At 46.2% G+C, this 20,159-nt stretch overlaps 2 protein-coding genes across 4 annotated transcripts in view; one reads left to right on the top strand and one right to left on the bottom strand.

Annotated features, from left to right (window-relative positions):
• Positions 1-6,952, bottom strand: part of SEPSECS (Sep (O-phosphoserine) tRNA:Sec (selenocysteine) tRNA synthase) — a 55,895-nt gene extending 48,943 nt beyond the window's left edge. Inside the window, exon 1 of one of the 2 annotated variants that reach the window (XM_050947803.1) lies at positions 6,703-6,952. In XM_050947803.1, coding sequence (XP_050803760.1) covers positions 6,703-6,816 — 114 coding nt within the window. In that variant the 5' untranslated portion in view covers positions 6,817-6,952. The remainder of the gene's footprint in view (positions 1-6,702) is intronic. The other variant, XM_050947804.1, reaches the window with a different exon arrangement.
• A 42-nt stretch (positions 6,953-6,994) lies between these two features.
• Positions 6,995-20,159, top strand: part of PI4K2B (phosphatidylinositol 4-kinase type 2 beta) — a 40,297-nt gene continuing 27,132 nt past the window's right edge. Inside the window, exon 1 of one of the 2 annotated variants that reach the window (XM_050947806.1) lies at positions 6,995-7,133. Coding sequence is in view for 1 of the 2 variants with exons in the window: in XM_050947805.1 (XP_050803762.1) it covers positions 14,060-14,333 (274 nt within the window). In the remaining variant the exon portion in view is untranslated. Of the gene's footprint in view, positions 7,134-13,812; positions 14,334-20,159 lie in introns of those variants that run through there. The other variant, XM_050947805.1, reaches the window with a different exon arrangement.

Genomic DNA, 20,159 nt, shown 5'->3' with positions numbered 1-20,159 from the left:
TTCCATCTCCAACTGGTGGAATTCATGGAGCAACAGTCTTGAACTGGTTCTTTCTATGTCCCAGAGCAATCTAGCCTCCAAGGAATCATCATATTCCCCGTGGCTCCTCTTGCAGCTCTGTAAATACTGCAGGATCACATGCCCCATGCTTGACATGCTCGTGACAAGAATGCAGAGCTGTGCGGACTCCATGCTTCTGTAAGAGATGGCGGATAGTGAGGAGGGACACATGGATTTGTGGAATTTTGAAAAGAATGCGTGAAAATTATGGGATGCAGATGAAATTATGGAATGGGAAGTTGACTCCATGCTCCTAGTCACCTCTGCATGACTTGTTTTGGTCCCATCAGGCATTGCAAGAACTTCCCAAAAGTTCTGGAGTTGCACAGTGGGATACTTACCCATAGTGCATTGCACTCTATATCAATACAAGAGCTCCCGATAAGAATGCACACACAAGTGACGTAATAACTGCAATGGCTTATGTTGACATAATTGTGTAGTGTAGACATGGCCTAAGTGCTAAAAGCTGAGATTTTATGGTTATAGTCTGCCAAATGTAAACTGACAAAGTGCTGCCTTTCTCAGGGCTTGTCAGTGCCTGATTAACTCCATCCAGAAAAAGATGCCTTATTTCTTAACCCAGGTCAGTAAACAAGCCCTTTAATCTCCAGACAGAGTACACTTGTGAGGCTCACAATTTTACCAAGCATCATGAGAATTAAATTAAAAGACTGGTCAGTTTCACAATCGATATTCAAAACTCTATGAGCAACAGTCAAACCATCACAAACCATGTTAGTGTTAGGCTGCTGCTTGTGAAAGCCATGAGCAGCAGCAGCAGCAAGGTCACTGGAGTTATTCACAGCAGCAGGGCTGGCTTTAGGCCGATTTGCCCAATTCCCCCAAATTGGGCCCCACCCCTGAAGGGGGCCCCATGCTGGCCGGCTGTCTCCCAGAAGCAGCAGCTGTTGCTGCTAGGCAATGAGAGACGCTGGCTGGCAGAAGGCTGAGGCAGAGACAGCCGCTGGGTATTGCAGGTCAGGAGGAGAGAGAAGGCACACGTGCTTGCAGCCTTCCTCCCATGCCCTCCCCCCAGCAGTCACCTGGAGCCTGGAGGAGACGCTGAGGGAGCTTCTGGTCCCTCTGGTCCGGTGGGAGACACAGGAATCTCTGCAGTGGACCTCACTCACCTGAACAGCTGCTGGGGCTTCCAACGGTGAGTGTCTGACCCTGTCATTCCCCGTAGGTTTGTAATATTGGGTTGGTGTTGTGGTTTTCGTGGTGTTGCTATTTGAGGGTGAGTTTGTGCCTGCCTGTGTCTGTTTCAGAACTAAAGTTGGGATCATGTAATGTAACCCAGGAAAAAAGCCCCCAGCCGGTACTTAGTGCTGTGAACTCCAGGTGAGAGAGAGAGAGGGAGGTTTGGAGGAGGAAATCAAATACATCAAGAGGGGAGAATGCGAAAGGTCTGCAACATGGCACGGCAGGCTGAGACTTTTAACTCCCCCACATCTCCCTGCAGAAGGGGAAACTGAGGCACAGCATGGTCTGATTCCCTTTCCAAATTATTTTGCAAAGGAAGGGGACTGGGGCTCCTATCCAAACCAGTTCCCTTCCCATCAACTCTGCTGCAAGACCACTGTAGGGGCTGAATATTTCCATTAAACTGTGGCTCCTTCATTTGCCCTGCAACAATAAAATAGACCGGCTGGGGGAGGGGGGCCAATAACCCCCCCAAAGCTGTGTGGATATTAAGTTTGGGGGGGGGCATGATAATATTCTAGATCAATCAAATGCCCAGCTCAGCTTTCTAGCCATCCAGCAGCTCTAAGGCAGGGAAGGAAGGTGCTCTTGGTGCAGAGTGGTCGCCAAACAGGGGTGAATTTAGCGGGGGGGTTGAGGGGTCCGCTTGAAATCCCACCTGATGCAGCCACACAGAATCACTGGCAGCACTGGGAGAGGCCAGGAGTGGAAGCAGGTGGCCTGGGGGCGGAGGGACATTGCCCTCAGTCCTGGGCTCTGGGATGGACTAGGCTGAGTGGTGGGTTCAGTCTAGTCTTCCAGCCTGCTGTCCTCACTGGGGTTTGTGGTTTTCATCTGGCTCCACCGAAAAGATCAAACAAGCCCAGTAGAAAAGGGGAGTGAGAGAGGCGGGAAGGAGTTTGTAAGGGGTTTAAGTGGCCCATCAGTGAAAGAGTAAAACCAGAGTTTGACTGGGTTTCCCCCCAGCCACCGCTCCTGCAAACACTGGGGAAGGGGCAGCTCCATCCCCCACTGAGGCTATGGTAAGGGGCATCAGGGGAGGAAGGAATCCATATGGCAGTCCCTTCCCCCCCAGCACCCCCCCTCCAGCCCCCAAACTCTGTCCCAAAGCCTGCACGGCACCCACCCCTCCACACTCCCTCCCAGAGCCTGCACCCCTCCACTCTTCCTGCACCCCACCCCGTGCCCCAGCCCAGAGACTGCACCCAGCACCCAAACTCCGTCCCACTCAGCCCTGGGCAAAGCTCCTTGGTCGGGCTCCCAGCCCCTTTCCAAGGGTTGCAGCTGTCTGGAGGTGCCTGCCTTCCACACCTTCCTCATTCACACCTCATTCATTCAATAGGACAATTGATTACAAAGTGGAGGAAAGATCTCATTCTACGTCTAGCAAAAAGACATTTTTCTTTTACCTTAATTATACTACCTTGGGGCCCACTATAACATATTACCAAGGTTCAATACAAAGTCATGTAAAAGTTATACAAAAATGCATAATGCAGAGATTTATCTACAACTGCATTGATTGATTGCTGTGTGCAGTAATATAGTGACCCCTGAGTCTTTGAATGAGGCAATATACTCGGGGGGAGGGGTGCAGCGGCAAGTCGGGGGCGAGCGGGTGGGCAAGCGGCAGGTGGACAAAGAGGCGAGCAGTGAGCCAGCAGGGGTTCTAGGGGCAGGCATAGGGGTTTCTGGCAGGGGAGGGAGAAAGTGAAAGGAAGCGAGTGGTGGGTGGGGGACTGACTAGGAGGGACGCAGCAAGTCAGTGGGGGACTAGGGGGTGAAGAGGGTGTGATGGTGAAGAGCTTAGAGTTAGGCAATATACTGAAAGATTTTGTCAAACAAAAAGTGAGGAAGATAAAGTTTTAAAAACATATAGGTGAGGTGTACAATAAAGTTCCTCTTAATGAACTTGATATTTATAATATATGATGTAATGTATGTAATATATAATTTTGTTATGTGTATATAGTCATGGAAAGTAAATAATACATGGCAGAAATGAAAGGTGGGGTTTTTTTAAGTGCTTTTTTTTTTTTTTGGACATCCCTGCTGAGGCCCCGTCGAAACTGTTCGAACTGGGCCCCGCAATTCCTAAAGCTGGCCCTGCACAGCAGAGCAGTGAGAAAGGACTTGAGAAACATTACTCCTATTGTCAGAGGGGTAGCCGTGTTAGTCTGGATCTGTAAAAGCAGCAAAGAATCCTGTGGCACCTTATAGACTAACAGACATTTTGGAGCATGAGCTTTCGTGGGTGAATACCCACTTCCTCAGATGCATCTAGCTTGCTTGCTAGCATATATATACCTGCCCCTGGAAATTTCCACTACATGCATCTGAGGAAGTGGGTATTCACCCACGAAAGCTCATGCTCCAAAATGTCTGTTAGTCTATAAGGTGCCACAGGATTCTTTGCTGCTATTACTCCTATTGTATTTTTAGGCCTATCTCAGGCCCCTTTCTCAATGGCAGCAAGAAAGCTCATGGGTCGGAGAAGGATAGAGTTTTGAAGACTCAACCCTTACAGCCACTGTGAGTGTTCTGAAAGGGAGGAGAGAAATCTCCTTCCCACTTCAGGGAGTTAGGGGGAAGGGCATTTCAAATTTATCAGATCCATTCTAAGAAGAGGTTAATCTGAAATAGGGAGCCCTCAAGTTGGACCTAGGGACAACAAACCAGTAAAAATCTGAGCAGCAGATAGCGGCTATGCGTTTCACATGGCACTGGCTCTAGACGTTGCCCATTGGACATCCCCTCATTTCTCTTTTGTACCTCTTGCTTGTAAGCATCTAATAATTTTTTTCATATACTCATAGTAGATTTTGCAAAAATAATGAAGTAAATCTACACTAGAAAAGTTACAGCGGAACAGCTGCACCACTGTAGCAGAGACACTTAGTCCACATCTACACTACAAAATTATGTTGACCTGTTATTAAATCTTTTGTGCGTGCGCCCATGTGGCTTCTTGTGTTGGTAGTGCACATCCTCACCAGGAGCACTTGTATTGATAGTATTGTCAGAGTAGAGCATTTTGGGACAGCATCTGGAGGCCAGTAACAGTTGACGTAAGCAACGCAGTGTCTACACTCACACTGCATCGACCTAATTACATCCCCTGTGACTCTATGTCACTCACAGAGGTGGTGTTACTAAATCAGTGTTGAGAGGCACTTACATTAGCAGGAGCCAAATTTAAGTGAAGACACTTCCACAGCTAGGTCAACACAAGGCAACTTATGTCAACCTAAGCATGTAGCATAGACTGGGTTACCATATGTCCGTATTTTCCTGGACATGTCCAGCTTTTTAGTTCTCAAGTCGCTGTCCAGGAGGAATTTTTAAATATCTAAAAATGTCTGGGAAAATATGGCTGTATGGTAACCCTAAGACAGTCCAAAGTCCTGGGGTTGGCAGTGCTTCCTGGGGCAGCTCCCGGTGCCTGCCCGCAGGCAGAAGACCGGCAGTGTGGGCGGCCCCTCGGCACAGAGGTGGAAGGGGTCTCTGAGCGCAGCACTGGGTCCCTCCTGCCCAATCAGAGCTGCAGGGGCGGGGCTTGCAGGTGCCAGCAGAGAGTACTCCGCCTCGAACCTCAGAGCCAGAGGGACCTGCCGGATGCTTCCTGGGAGCCACCCCAGGTAAGCACCGCTGGAACTCCCCACCTCACACCCCCGCAGGTCCCTCTGGCTCTTAGAGTCAGGTCAGGGGGCAGAGGGCTCTCTGCTCCCTGCTGGCGACTGCCAGCCCTGCTCCGCGGCTCCTGCAGCTCCCACTGGTGCTTTTCCCGGCCAATGGGAGCCACAGCTCGCACCTGTGGCGAGCGCAGCATGTGGAGACCCCTCGGCTGCCCCTGATCCTAGGAGCCAGAGGGACCTCCACAGGAGGGTTAGTAGGCGAGCAGGGTGGGGAGAAGAGGCGAGTGGCAAGGGAGACAGTGGCTGGCTGGCTGGCGGGTGAGTAGGCAAGTGGCAGGCGGGGAGGATGAATAGGTGAGCGGTGACTTGAGCCAGTGGCGGGCAAGGGGCAATGAAGAGGCGAGCAGCGATGGAGCCAGACGCAGATGGGCGGGTGGGGTGAGGAGGCAAGAAGTGGCGAGCCAGTGGCAAGCAGGGGTTCTCGGGATGGGCATGGGGATTTCTGGCAGGGAAGTGAGGTGAGTGGCAGGTGGGAGGAGGCAAGTGGTGGGTGGGGGACTGAGGAGGGACGCAGCAAGCCAGCAGTAGGCTAGGGGGTGAGGAGGAGTGTGGTGGTGGGGCTGAGCAGGGAGGGAGCAGGACCAGGGGCAGAGTGGGGGTGGAGCATGGGATGAGTGGGGGTGGACTGTGGGTGGCGCCAAACTCTGTTCTCCTTTTTGAATGCTCAAATATGGTAACCTTAAGCATAGACTAGGCCTTACTACAGCAATGGACAAGCTTCTTTGATTGCTGTAATTAATTCACCTCTCTGAGAGGAATTCTTTGGTTGACCTACCAGTGTCTACACTGGGAGTCAGACTGGTTTAACTAGGTGTCTCCGGGGAGTGAATTTTTCACACCCTGAGTGATGTAGTTAGATCAATCTAACTTTGTAGTGTAGATGAGTCCCTGGTAATATATGGGCCCCAGCAAAGCACTCTGCTAAAAAACAGGAAGACAGAAACCTCTAACTTGCTTCGAACACATACCAGCAAAGCCCAGGATGCACAGTGCTGGAGCCAGACAAGGTGCTGGGTAGTTATTTTGGGGGGATATATCAATGCTCCCAGCATGCATCTGTGCAGATCTGACTAGATGAATATAATGGCTCCTTCAGGCCATAAAAAAATCAATTCATCTTCCTGGAGGCCCTCCATGTGCTTTACAAAAGGATGTGCCCTACACAAAGGCACAGGTGAATGGCACCGAGTACAATGACAAGATTCTTCCTGTTTCCCAGTCCTTCTGCATCCACCCACACTCTGGAGTTACACTTAGCTTGTAAGCTCTTTGGGGCAAGGGCCAGGAGCTTACTCTGTATTTGTACAGCACTTAGCACAACCCAATGGCTGGGCTCCTGTGCACTACGGGGAAGACAAATCACAACCAGGCTACCTGTCAGCTTATGCCACACGCGCTCTTGCTCTAAAGGGCACATGGAAGGGGGAGGGTCAGGGAGCCTCCCAAGCCGGCCCAGGTGGCTGAGGGTAGGGACGGGCTGCTCAGCGTAGGGTGACCAGGAGTCCCGATTTTATAGAGACAGTCTTGATTTTTGGGTCTTTATCTTCTATAGGCTCCTATTACCCCCCCCCACCCTCACCCCGATTTTTCACATTTGCTGTCTGGTCGCCCTCGCTCAGCGCCACAGCTCTAATCAGTGTGCACGAGGGAGCGTGCGCCCTGCACAACGGCTGAGGGCCCGGCGCACGCTGAGGGAGCGACCTTAGAACCCCCGCGGGAGTGGGTTAGGAATGACCGTTACCTGCTCCAGCAACGCCCGCAGGCGCAGCTCATGCGCGCGCCGGCCCTGCGCCCCCTGCCGCACGTAGGCCGCGTTCACCAGCCTTTCGCTAGCGCCAAAATTCTCAGTGTTCATGTCGGAAGAAGTGGGTGGAGAAACTGACAAACGCTCAGCTTCTAGACTCTCCAGCCGCCGCCGCGCAAGCGCAACGCCGTGGAACAAGGGGCCGTGACACCACGTGAGGTGACACGGTCAACTCCCAGGGAATAATTAAAAGCAGGTGCGCATGTGCGTGGACAACGTGTGATGCCGCGCCCCTGGGGGTGGGTTGGGCTGCGGCGCTGCGCGGCGCCCTTCTGATGCGCGGAGTGTTCTATGCCGATACCTCGCGGGGGCGCTGCTGCCTCCTCAGGCCGCAACGGCCGCCGCCCGCGGAGTGGAGCTGAGTGCAGGCAGGTGTCTCCATGCGGGGGGGAAGGCGGGCCCCGCACGCCATGCCCTGGCCTGAGCACAGCCAGACCGAGCAAGCGCACCTGCCGCGGGGCCCAGGCTGCTGCGCCCGGGCACACTGGCCGCAGCGTCACTGTAGATGAGCACCACGCCGGCCATCACGCTGCGTGTGAGCCTAGGGGCGGCCGCGGAGATCGGGGTCTCCGTGCCTGTGCGCTAGGGCGAGTCAGCACTGGGGAGTCGCGGCTGCAGGCCGCGGTGTACCAACGTCCAGTAAAGAGGGGCTCGGAAAGGCCCAGTTCGGCCCTCGCAGGCTGGTGTTGCGGCACAGGCAGCCTGGAAATAACTCAGGCAGCGCCCTTAGGATCTGGACTTAGTTTAGGCCTGACTAGCAGGGGCGCGCTGGGCTGTCCTGGAGTGTATTGTGGAGTTGCCGTTTTGTTAAAGCCTGCCCAGGCCTGAATCTATTAGAGAGGTGAAGGGTTTTGTTAACTTTGGGGGGGGGGAACCCTTTTTTGTACAAGGGAGGAAAAGCAGGATACTGTATTCTTGCAGGGCCTAGAAATGAACCTAGGTCTTGAGGCTGCTCACACTTGTATAGGTGCTTAACTCTTAAGTTTATTAGTCCCCCTTTGTGGTTAATAGGATTTCTTAAAGTTAAAAGCATGCATGTTGGGCTGCTGTATGCAGTTCTTCCACCATTATAATTATTTTGGTTAGGGATGTGCTTGTTTCTTTACTAAAATACTTACACCAGTACAACTCTTAGTGTGGACACAATTCAAGGTGCCTTATACTGATATAGCTATTCCCATAAGGGAATGGGAATAAACTGAGGGTACGTCTACACTACAGGATTCTGATTTTACATAAACCGGTTTTGTAAAACATTGTATAAAGTCGAGTGCATGCGGCCACACACAGCACAATAATTTGGTGGTGTGCGTCCATGTACTGAGGCTAGCGTCGATTTTTGGAGCGTTGCACTGTGGATAGCTATCCCATAGTTCCCGCAGTCTCCCCCACCCATTGGAATTCTGGGCTGAGATCTCCGTGCATGATGGTTTAAAAACAGTGTTGCGGGTGATTCTGGGTAAATGTCGTCACTCGTTCCTTCCTCCGTGAAAGCAACGGCAGACAATCATTTCGCGCCCTTTTTCCCTGGATTGCCCTGGCAGATGCCATAGCATGGCAACCATGGAGCCCATTTTGCCTTTTGTCACTGTCACCGTATGTGTACTGGATGCCGCTGACAGAGGCAGTACTGCAGCACTACACAGCAGCATTCATTTGCCTTTGCAAGGTAGCAGAGATGGTTACCAGTTGTTCTGTACTATCTGCTGTGCCTTGTAAATTGGTAATGAGATGATGGTTATCATTTGTTCTGTACTGTCTGCTGCTGTCATGGGTGCTCCTGGCTGACCTTCGCTGAGATTGGCGGGGGGTGCAAAAATAAAAATAAAGGAGGGAATTCTTATGTTGTATCTAAAAATAGTCAGTCCTGCCTAGAATATGGGGCAAGTGTACTAGAGAAACAGAGAGCACAGCTGCTCCGTGTCAGATCCCACAGAAATGATGAGCTGCATGCCATTCTAGGAGGTGCCCCTGCAACAACCCCACCCGTTGCTTCCCTCCTCCCCCAACCCTTCTTGACTACTGTTGCAGGGTCCTCCCATTTGTGTGATGAAGTAATAGAGAATGCAGGAATAAGAAACACTGACTTTTTAGTGAGATAAAATGAGGGGGAGGCAGCCTCCAGCTGCTATGATAGTTCAGGCAGTACAGAATGTTTTCTTTAGACATGAAAGCGGGGAGGCTGATGGAGTTCAGCCCCTAGTTGCTACGATGAGGACAGTTACCAGCCATTCTGTACCATCTGCTGGGAATAACCGGGAGTCATTCCTATTTTTTACCCAGGTGCCTCCGGCCGACCTCACCTGAGGCCAGCCAGGAGCACTCACGGGATGATGATGAGGATGGCTACCAATCCTACTGCACTGCACCATCTGCCACCGGGGAGGGGAGAGGATGCTGCTGTTCAGTGCCCCAGCACCGTGTCTACCAGCAGCATGCGGTAGACATACGGTGACGTTGAAAAAAGTCAAGAAACGATTTTTTCCCCTTTTCTTTCACGGGGGGGGGGGAGGGGGAGTAAATTGACAAGATATACCCTGAACCACCCCGGACAATGTGTTTGATGCTACAGGCATTGGGAGCTCAGCCAAGAATGCAAATACTTTTCGGAGACTGCTGTGGACTGTGGGATAGCTGGAGTCCTCATACCCCCTCCCTTCCTCCATGAGCATCCATTTGATTCTTTGGCTTTCCGTTACGCTTGTCACACAGCACTGTGCTGTGGATTCTGTATCATAGCCTGGAGATTTTTTTCAAATGCTTTGGCATTTCGTCTTCTGTAACGGAGTTCTGATAGAACAGATTTGTCTCCCCATACAGCAGTCAGATCCAGTATCTCCCGTACGGTCCATGCTGGAGCTCTTTTTGGATTTGGGACTGCATCGCCACCCGTGCTGATCAGAGCTCCACGCTAGGCAAACAGGAAATGAAATTCAGAAGTTCGTGGGGCTTTTCCTGTCTGCCTGGCCAGTGCATCCGAGTTCAGATTGCTGTCCAGAGCAGTCACAGTGGTGCACTGTGGGATACCGCCTGGAGGCCAATACCATCAATTTGTGGCCACACTAACCCTAATCCGATATGGTAATACCGATTTCAGCGCTACTCCTCTTGTCGGGGAGGAGTACAGAAACCGGTTTAAAGAGCCCTTTATATCGATATAAAGGGCCTCGTTGTGTGGACGGGTGCAGTGTTAAATCGGTTTAATGCTGCTAAAATCGGTATAAACGCGTAGTGTAGACCAGGCCACAACCACTATAAGCATCTTTATACTGGTATAATTACATCTGTAATAAGGGTGTTTTGCAGCTTTAGCTATACTGGTATAGTTAACACAGTACAATTTTTGTGTGTAGACAAGCCTAATAATTAGGTTATTGAACCCCTGTGGAAGTTGGTACCTGTTTCACCGCATTCACAGCTAGTGCCTTTCTACAGCATTTCCAAAGTCAGTTATGTCCTTGAGACAGAAAGACTTAATGGAGAATAAAATAAATATTTAGTGTTGTGTGTTTTTGTTTTTTTTAAAGAAAACTAAACTGGTTTCATTAGTGGAGAAAGCTGCCTAGCTATCTCAAATCCTTACACATGAGCCTCGTATTTAAGTAATTAAATTACTTGAAACAGCATGATTTCACTCAGAACCTCTACTAGAAGATCCCACGTTCATTAAGGCTTTGCCTACACTAGAAATGGTTTGCTGGTATAGTTATACCAGAACAACACTACCAGCAAACCTTCTTAGCTTATGCTGGTAAAAGAGTGCTTTTGCTGGTATAAAGCGATAAAGAGCCCTGTGGCACCTTGTAGACTAACATCAGCATGCATCAGATGAAGTGGGTGGTATTCACCCACGAAAGCTTATGCTCCAATATGTCTGTAAGGTGCCACAGGACTCTTTGTTGCTTTTTACAGATCCAGACTAACAAGGCTACCCCTCTGATACTTTGCTGGTACAGTTTGTGATTCCCCACCTGCCTGGCCCCCAGACATAACTATGCCAGCAAAACTTTTAAGTGCAGACCAGGCCCAGAACTCCCACTTCAGGACATTGCCATGCAATTTACAGTATTAAATTATTTTATTGAAACCTTCTCTTAATGCACTCTAAAAACGTCCAGAACTAGAGACAGCAGCACCTCTGCAGTTCTATGAGCCCACCTGAAATACTTTAGATGCGTAAAGTATGTACAAAGGCTTTGATCCAGCAACAATATATGCTTATCTTTACTTATGAGTTGAAATTTGTGGGATTGCTCACATACTTGGAAGTTAGGCATGTGTGTAACTATTAGCAAGTTTGGGGCCACCATTTATGCACAGAAGACTGCATTTTGCATACTTCTCTGTGTTGCTTTAAATGTATTATAAAACACCTGACAGCAGCAAAATAGATTTTTCACTGTGATTTCACCTGTGGGTACCTTGTAGACAGTTTTACATTTGGATTACACAAGACTTTTTATGTATTAAACATCAATTTTTTATTATCTCAAGTATTAAAATGTATTTGTTTTATTAAATAACTGATACAATATATTTAATGTCCTATAAGAATTTACTCTTTTATAGGTCTTCCTTTTAGCTTTTGAATAAATTTATCCTGAATCTGTATTAAAATACCACCTTATTTAAGAAACCACCTTTTTAGATTCTCCTGAGTGGTTCCTTATTATATGGTATATCTTGTCTGCAAAGTACATTTAAATGTAAAACTAAACACAAACAATGCATTGAAACAATGTTTAGATTGAAGAAGCAAGGAGAAATTAGGTTAAAACGGCTAGAGTAACTTTTATTCAGCCCAGTTCTGTTTACGTGTTTAGTATCACTTCTGCAACTGGTCAGTTTAGTCACAGTGAAGTTTATTAATGAGATTTAGCCAATTTTCAATTTGACTCTCAAGCAGATACTTTTTTTTTTTAAAAAAAAGGTTAATTATTTGAAATAACAATTTAGTATGAAAATATTTCAAGCTGTGGATTGCTTGTCAACTCTTTACCGTATTCAGTATTTGACATGTGGAATTCACTATTAGAGTTATTTTTCTTTCTTGCCTGCATTTTATAAGCCGAAGGAGTGCCTGAACAATTCATTCTGTCAGGCTGAGGCTGGAAGGACTAAAAGAGAGGAATTAAGAGAACTGGATTTTAGGAGCAATGTATTCTGTTTCCACAAAATCTTTTCTAGTTTAGAATGTTGGGTTGTTTATTTTTATACCTAAGAAAAAAAGGACTGACTGAGACTTTTTTTAAAGTAAGCTTTTAGGATAGGTTCCTGAGTTCATACTTCTGATGTTTAGTTTTGAGCAAATATAACTGGCCTCTTAAAATTCACTTTTGGAGTCTTATCTGGTTCTTCCACTTCATAGTTTTATGTTTAGATGGTTAAATAACATGGGAAACATATAGTGACCTCTCTGATCCTACTGAACCATAGCTTTAATCAACTTGATTACTTCATCAACAAACCTCACAAGCTGTTAATGTTAAACCTATTTGAATAATTGTTGGCTCAGAGTTTACTTTTAATAGACTGTTATTCAACCTGTTTAAGCATAGAAGAGCCATTCTAAAAGATTTTTTCCCTTAGAAATTAAAATATTTTGTGTTGCACCTGGAATGTTGTGATGCACTGAATCTGGTTTTCATACAAGGGACATTATTTATTTTGTTCTATATTTGAAAGTATCACAAGAGGGCGCCCACCTAAAGCTAAAAGCACACTGAATGTGAGCGAGCTACCAGAGGGGTTTATTTCTATTTGTACTTACCCTCTTTTTATATATTTTTTGTTCTAGGGTTCAGACAGCACTGTAATAGTAATGTACTGTAATGTAAGAGGCACATTATAAATATCTACACAGTGAGATACACTCAAGGATTAGATTCATGTTCAAATTGATGAAAAATATATGAAAAAAAAACTGAAATAATCCAGATCTTGATGACTATATAATATGCAACACTGTAAAATCAGGTCCCGTATTTTTTGTCTTCATGTAATTGTTTATTGGGCATAAAAGGCCAATTCATTTGGGTTTACACAAAGGATAAACTTGGTCCATTATGCTCATCTTCAGCAGAAACAAATGAAAAGAAAAATGCAAATATGAAGAGATTCTGTGAGATTAGATATTAATAGCAATATAAGCAAATGATACATGATACAAAATCCATATTCAGCAGTTAAGATGTGATAAAACAGACCAGTCAGGTATTTGACTGGTTATTTTATCAGTCCCTGAAAAAAGTAACTTTCTTTAGGTTTTTTTAAGTAGCACATTGAAAGACGCTTACAATTCCATAAAATGACTCATTTCCCACCACTCATAGCCTTCATTTTAGTTAAACAGAAAATTGACTTGCTTATGATGTGCTAATGAGGAGAGAACAGTTTGGGATTCAAGAATAAAGCAAAATAGTGGAATGTTTCTCTTAAAATGGTCAGCAATTAAATAAGGCAGTATCACAAACACAAATTTAGGTTTTCAGTTAATAATCAATGGAGATTAAGAGAACAGTTCACACTTCTTAGAAGTATTGTCTCAGACTGTCTGCAAATTGACATCTGACAATAATATCCGTTACAGTCAATTTATGTACTCAACATTTTCTTCCCCACCATGAGAGCTACAAACTTCCAAAAAAATAAAACTTAGATTCTAGAGTGTCATTTTGCAGTAAGAGGTCCCGTGCTGTAATCATTTCATTTATAAATTTCACAAAATGCAGCCAGCCCCTGACTGTAGATTGCCTCGGATCGTCCTGAATGTATTTGTATGTGGTGGTGGTGGGGGGGGTAATCTAGCGTTACTGGATCTAGTGCATTGCCCTCAAAATTCACTTTCAAAGCAAGAGAATAAAAGATGATAAATGTGTAAAGAAAGATATTGTCAACTCAAGCCTCCCAACGGGGAATAGAGCGGAGAAGCCGTGTGTGGGTCTGTGCCAGTGTGTTCGTGCAGGCCCCTTGGGAACTCGGGTCTCCCTGTTGAAGTCTGTGCGCTCGGGGTGGATGTTTGAAGAGTCTCTCTCCCTTGGTAGGCTGGGGGAGGGCTCAGCGGCTGAGTCTTTCCCTGCTGTACCCCTTGTCCCCGTAGCTGGCCCTTTAAGGGCTGGCGAGGTATCTACGTCCCTCGGCTATGGTGCGCATGTGCAGTGAGGGCTGCTGAGAGGCGGTGCCGCGGAGCTTGTCAGTCCGATTGTGGGTTGCTGCCTGCGCAATGTATCCCCCTGGAGGCGTGTGAGCCCACCTGGCGGCTCGCAGGATCTTACCCAGCCCGCCGCAGACGCTAATGGCGGAGCCGGGCCCTGAGGAGCCAGACGAGCGGCTGTTGCTGCTCTCGGAGCCGGCGCTGCAGGACAGCCCCACCTCGCGGGGGCTCCACGGGAAAGCAGCTCCCGGCGGGGCCGTGAGGCTTGGCGGGGCCCCGGGGCTGGAAGAGGACGGGAACGTAGACACGGACCCCGAGGAGGATGGTGAGGAAGAGCCGCTGCTAGGAGCGTCTGCCACCCGCCGGAGCCGGAAAGCCAGTGCCTCCTGGGACAGGGAGACTCGCATCGCCGCAGGTATAGGCGAGCCCTGTCCACAGGCTCTCCCCACCGGTGGGACTGCTCCTCTCCCCCAGTGTCCAGGGCGCTCCCCTTGGCTGTTAGTCTTTGTTCCCTCGGGGGAACGCGGGGATTCCTCACCACCACCTCTCCGTTCATGTCTTGTCCTTAGTTTGCTGATCCCTTGACTCAGCGTTCACTTACTCTTTCCTTTCCTTTCCTTTTTGAGGTGCTGCTGGCTAGGTAGGGTAGGAGACATAAAGGGGGGATGCTTCCTCACATTCTTCCTGTACATACACACCTACAGCCTGCCCCCATACCGTGTAAAACGACGGCTTGTCCTCCTTCTTCTTGCTTGCACTTTGTGGAATATGACTGACTGACTTTCAGTACATTTTTAGAAGAAGTGAGCGAAGGACAAAACATCAGGAGCAGTTACTGGAACAAGATCAAAGTTGTAATTGATAGGCGATTTGAGAGAGCTTACCTGAAGAGGGAGGAGATGGGATGTAGTATGAGATCATTGTAAAGCTATTTTTGCTGCTTGCAAGAGCTGCCTAACTGAAGGCCTCTGGGGTGCCATGAGGAGGCTTGGGGGGGATCCTTGCCTGCAGGGATGTTTATGACCCCCATTGGGCCACGCAGCAAATCATGACCTATCCCGTAGGTAAGCAAAGAGTCAGGAAAGCTGCAGACCCACTGGTAGGCTGCAGCGGCCTGCTTCCTGGTCCTTTTACCCTTCCCTAAAAGGGTCCTCATGGCCCAGAGGACAGTATAGGTAGGCAGTGACAGTCCCTTCCCTACTAGTTTGTTTGGAAGGATACCCTGTCATCTGCAGAGGTAACTGAGTCTCCATATCCAATACCTCTTTGAAAATGCCAGCAAGGCTCCATCTCAGGACACCACTTCCAATTTGCATCGTGTAATGTGTGTGTCGGTTGTTACATAAAATCTACTTTCAGTCACTGTTAGTCTAAATTGGTGGGAGAGTTTATTGCAATGTAAAAAGAACAGGAGTACTTGTGGCACCTTAGAGACTAACAAATTTATCTGAGCATAAGCTTTCGTGGGCTACAGCCCACTTCATCGGCTGCATAGACTGGTACATACAGCAAGAAGATATTTATACAGAGAACATGAAAAGGTGGAGGTAGCCATACCAACTGTAAGAGGCCAATCGACTGAGATGAGCTATCATCAGCAGGACAAAAAAAAACTTTTGAAGTGATAATCGAGATGACCCATAGAAGCTGTGAGGATACTTGTTCTCTGTATAAATATCTTCTTGCTGTATGTTCCAGTCTATGCAGCCGATGAAGTGGGCTGTAGCCCGTGAAAGATTATGCTCAAATAAATTTGTTAGTCTCTAAGGGTATGGCTACACTTGAAATTTCAAAGCGCTGCCGCGGCAGCGCTTTGAAGTGTGAGTGTAGTTGGAGCGCCAGCGCTGGGAGAGAGCTCTCCCAGCGCTGTACGTAAATTACATCCCTTACCGGTGTAGCTTGCAGCGCTGGGAGCCGCGCTCCCAGCGCTGCAGCACTGATTATACTGAGGCTTTACAGCGCTGTATCTTGCAGCGCTCAGGAGGGTGTTTTTTCACACCCCTGAGCGCAAAAGTTGCAGCGTTGTAAAGTGCCAGTGTAGCCATGGCCTAAGGTGCTACAAGTACTGTTCTTTTTGCAGATACAGACTAATGCGGCTGCTTCTCTGAAACCTGTCATACTGCAATGTAATCATTTTTGGGACCACCATCTTCTAAACCAGCGGTCGGCAACCTTTCAGAAGTGATGTGCCGAATCGTCATTTATTCACTCTAATTTAAGGTTTCATGTGCCGGAAATACATTTTAACCTTTTAGAAGGTCTCTTTCTCTTAGTCTATAATATACAACTAAACTATTGTTGTATGTGAAGTAAATAAGTTTTTTTAAAATGTTTAAAAAGCTTCTTTTAAAATTAAATTAAAATGCAGAGCCTCCTTGACCAGTGGCCAGGACCTGGGCAGTGTGAGTGCCGCTGAAATTCAGCTTGCGTGCCATCTTCGGCACTCGTGCCATAGGTTGCCTACCCTTGCTCTAAACAGTGCTTTAAGGAAGGCTGCTGCTGTAAATTAACTTAAAAATCAAACTCCTTGTATCTGTATGCAAGGCCCTATGTGAGGTGACTTGCAACTATATATATCCAGTCTCATGTATTCTTGCTTCCTGTTTTCTTCTCAGTTCTCTCACTTAACAGCTCTTGTAATCTTTTTCAAGTTCTGGCTTCACACCTGTAGTCATGCTGCATCCACTGTTTGGAACAGTCTACCATTCCTGACAACTTGTTAAAGCTTTCTCATTTTTCTCCTTCAGATTTGCTTGTTCAAGGACTGTCCAATTTCCTTTTCTTGTGAATAATATTTATTTACTTTCCAGTCTGTGAAAAGTGATCCAGTGCTTGTTTTTATGACCTATTATAGGACTGGGAAGCTTTGTATTAGTGTGTCAGGTGTGTAAATTTCTGACAATATGAAATTGACTTTTAATAACTGCTTTCTTGTCCTTGAAACCCAGTATTTAAGGGAAAAGTGTCTAAATTTGAAAGTGAGTGAGTCTGTTTGGTGTAATTCCAAATGTAAAAGTTCCAAAAAGAGGGTTGTAGCAAGAAAGTAATAATAATCAACAAATTGTTAGTTGCCTTTCTTAGGACTTTATATCTCTCTTCAAGCATCTCCAGGTCAGTAAAGGAGTGTAAACCTATGGCCTTGTCTAAACTGCTTTGCCTGCACTAGAAAAGGTTTGTTAGTATAGCCATACCAGCAAACTTTGCTAGTAGGGACGCAGCTTAAAGCTGAAAAATTAATCCTTTTGCTAGTTTATCTTATAACAGTTCCCCAAATGAAATAAACTATATAATAAAAAAGTCATTTTAACCTGCTCAACTGCATCTTCATTCAGGCTATTGCTGGCATAGCTATGTCAGTTTTTTTGGATGGGAGAGGAGGAATGATAAGATTTTTTTTTCTATATTTCTAACTGCCATAACTATTCTGGCAAATCTTTTAACTGTAAACCAGGCCTAAGTTTTAAAGAAGCTATGTTAAAATGTATTAGCTCATGTGTTCTCACATAACACATTTTAAAAGTGTGGTGTACATAAAGCATGTTGCCTTTAATATGTGCTGAATTGGACTTATAGCTCCAGAATGAAGACTGTCAACAGCCTTGCTTCTTTGGTATGATGGAAGATTGTGCAATAGTCTGTGCAGTAGACAGAAATTAATTCTCTCAGAAGCTTGGGGCCATAATAAACTTACCCACCATTCACACTTAAGTGCAAGGAGCATTTCTTTGACTTTGCCTTATCAAACATGTACACTCACATTGCTATATATTTATGTATAAAAAATTCCAAAACACAACTGTGACGGGATCCCCAGGGTGCAATCTGGAACTGTGGGACTGTTGTGTACCTTAACTTTCCAACCTGTGCTGTCTCTCTCAGTGCTATGCCAGTGACAGGCAGCCAACCCTTCCAGGTGCTGTGATCACTCAGCCATCAGCATGTGGAGCCCCACACCCAGCTAAATAGCATGAGTCAGTCACAAATTATACAGAATTGGCACCAGGCAATCACCCCAGCCCTGCACCCCTGCAATATACTGTCTTACACTTGCAGGACTTGGGCAGTGCAAGTTCATTAATTAGTTTGCCACTTCTACAAAAGATAATGGATATGCAGCAATCCTTGTTAACCTGAGCTGAGATTCCCCAAGCACTTCAACCAAAACCACAGTTTTAGATAAAATATAAAACAGATTTATTAACTATGGAAAGAGAGTTTTTTAAGTGATTATAAGTAGCAAGCATAGAGATCAAAGTTGGTTACATAAGAAATAATAATCTTGCAGTCCAAATTCTACAGTCTAAGTAAGGTTTCAGAGTAGCAGCTGTGTAAGTCTGTATCCATAAAAAGAACAGGAGTACTTGTGCCACCTTAGAGACTAACAAATTTATTTGAGCATAAGCTTTCATGGGCCACAGCCCACTTCATCAGATGCATAGAATGGATCATATAGTAAGAAGATATATATACACATACACTTCAACCTCTCTGGTTACTCAGTAACAGACTTAAAGGTGGCAGTTTTGCAACAGAAAAGCTTCAAAAACAGACTCCAGCCAGAAATTGCTGAGCTTGAATTAATATGCAAGCTAGATACCAACAACATGGATTTGAATAGAGACTGGGAGTGGCTGGGTCATTACACATATTGAATCTATTTCCCCATGTTAAGTATCCTCACACCTTCTTGTCAACTGTCTAAAATGGGCCATCTTGATTATCACTACAAATGTTTTTTTTTCCTCATGCTGATAGTAGCTCATCTTAATTAATTAGCCTCTTAAAGTTGGTATGGCTACTTGCACTTTTTCATGTTCTCTGTATGCATATATATCTTGTTATGATATATTCCATTCTACGCATCTGATGAAGTGGAAAAGCTTACGGTAAAATAAATTTGTTAGTCTCTAAGGTGCCACAAGTACTCCTGTTCCTTTAATCTAAGTAAGGTTTGAACCAAACAGTCTCTCACCCCACTGGATATTTCAGGCAATTTACACAGGCTGGATTCCCTTCCCAACCTGGAACCAGGTTCCCCAGTTCAAAGTTTTATCTTCCAAACAATTTTCCAGGTTTTGAGATGGGAGATGGAGAAGAAGCCAAGAGATGATTTCACTGTCCCTCTTTTATATCTTTTCCCAGGTATTAGAAAGATCCTTGCTGTGAGGTCTGGTTTAGTTAGCCCTCATTGCGTACTTGCTCTCTCAGAGTCTCTGGGATTGTGGTTTCTTCTTGATGGGCAATCAACACATTAGGCTGGTCATGATATAACTCTGTCTTGTCAGTTGCTCCTTTGTCGCCACTAAATGGCTAACTGTGGGCATTTCTAACTTCACACTACATTTCAGTAACAAACCTATAGCAATACTTCATAACTTCACATACAATGATAGTAAAATTCAACAAATCAGGAAAGATTTTAAAATGATACTTCACAAGGCATGCATTGTACAGAGCATATCATAATCATATAACTGTGGTGAATATGGAGGTTCCAGGATGTGGTTTTAAGGTACTGACTGTCACAATGACACTCAACTGCACACATTTTTATCACTAGGGAGAGTCTGAGAGAACAATATATGGCAGGTGATAGTCATGTTGCTTAATGCACTACTGGAAAGAGCTCAGATATAGTGGTGGACACAGTGTAAGAACCTATAAAGAATAGGCTAGGGAGAGTCTGTTTTAACTCATAGAATATCAGGTTAGAAAGGACCTCAGGAGGTCAGTCCAACCCCTTGCTCAAAGCAGGACCAGTCCCAAACAGATTTTTGCCCCAAATTCCTAAATGGCCCCCTCAAGGATTGAGCTCACAACCCTGGGGTTAGCAGGCCAATGCTCAAACCACTGATCCCTCCCGCAATCAGTGTAGCATGTATTAAAGTATTTGCTGCTTTCTGTCTTACTCCTTTAAAATGTGTTGCACCTCTACCTTGATATAACGCTGTCCTCAGGAGCCAAAATATCTTACCGCATTATAGGTGAAACCACGTTACATCGAACTTGCTTTGATCCACCGGAGCGCGCAGCGCTGCCCCCCCGGAGCACTGCTTTACCCCATTATGTCCGAATTCATGTTATATCCGGTCATGTTATATCCAGGTAGAGGTGTATGTTAGCTAACATGTTTTAATATTGCACATTTAAATCCAAATCTAGACAAAGCCTAAGCAAGTGAAGTTGATTTATGTAAAAGCTGAGGGTGCTCAGAAGACTTGAGTTATATTATCCAGGCTCT

Source organism: Gopherus flavomarginatus, chromosome 3 (assembly GCF_025201925.1).
Source record: "Gopherus flavomarginatus isolate rGopFla2 chromosome 3, rGopFla2.mat.asm, whole genome shotgun sequence".
NCBI classification, from domain to species: Eukaryota; Metazoa; Chordata; order Testudines; family Testudinidae; genus Gopherus; species Gopherus flavomarginatus.
The sequence above is the reverse complement of the archived record's forward strand: the minus strand, read 5'-3'. Positions and strand labels throughout refer to the sequence as shown.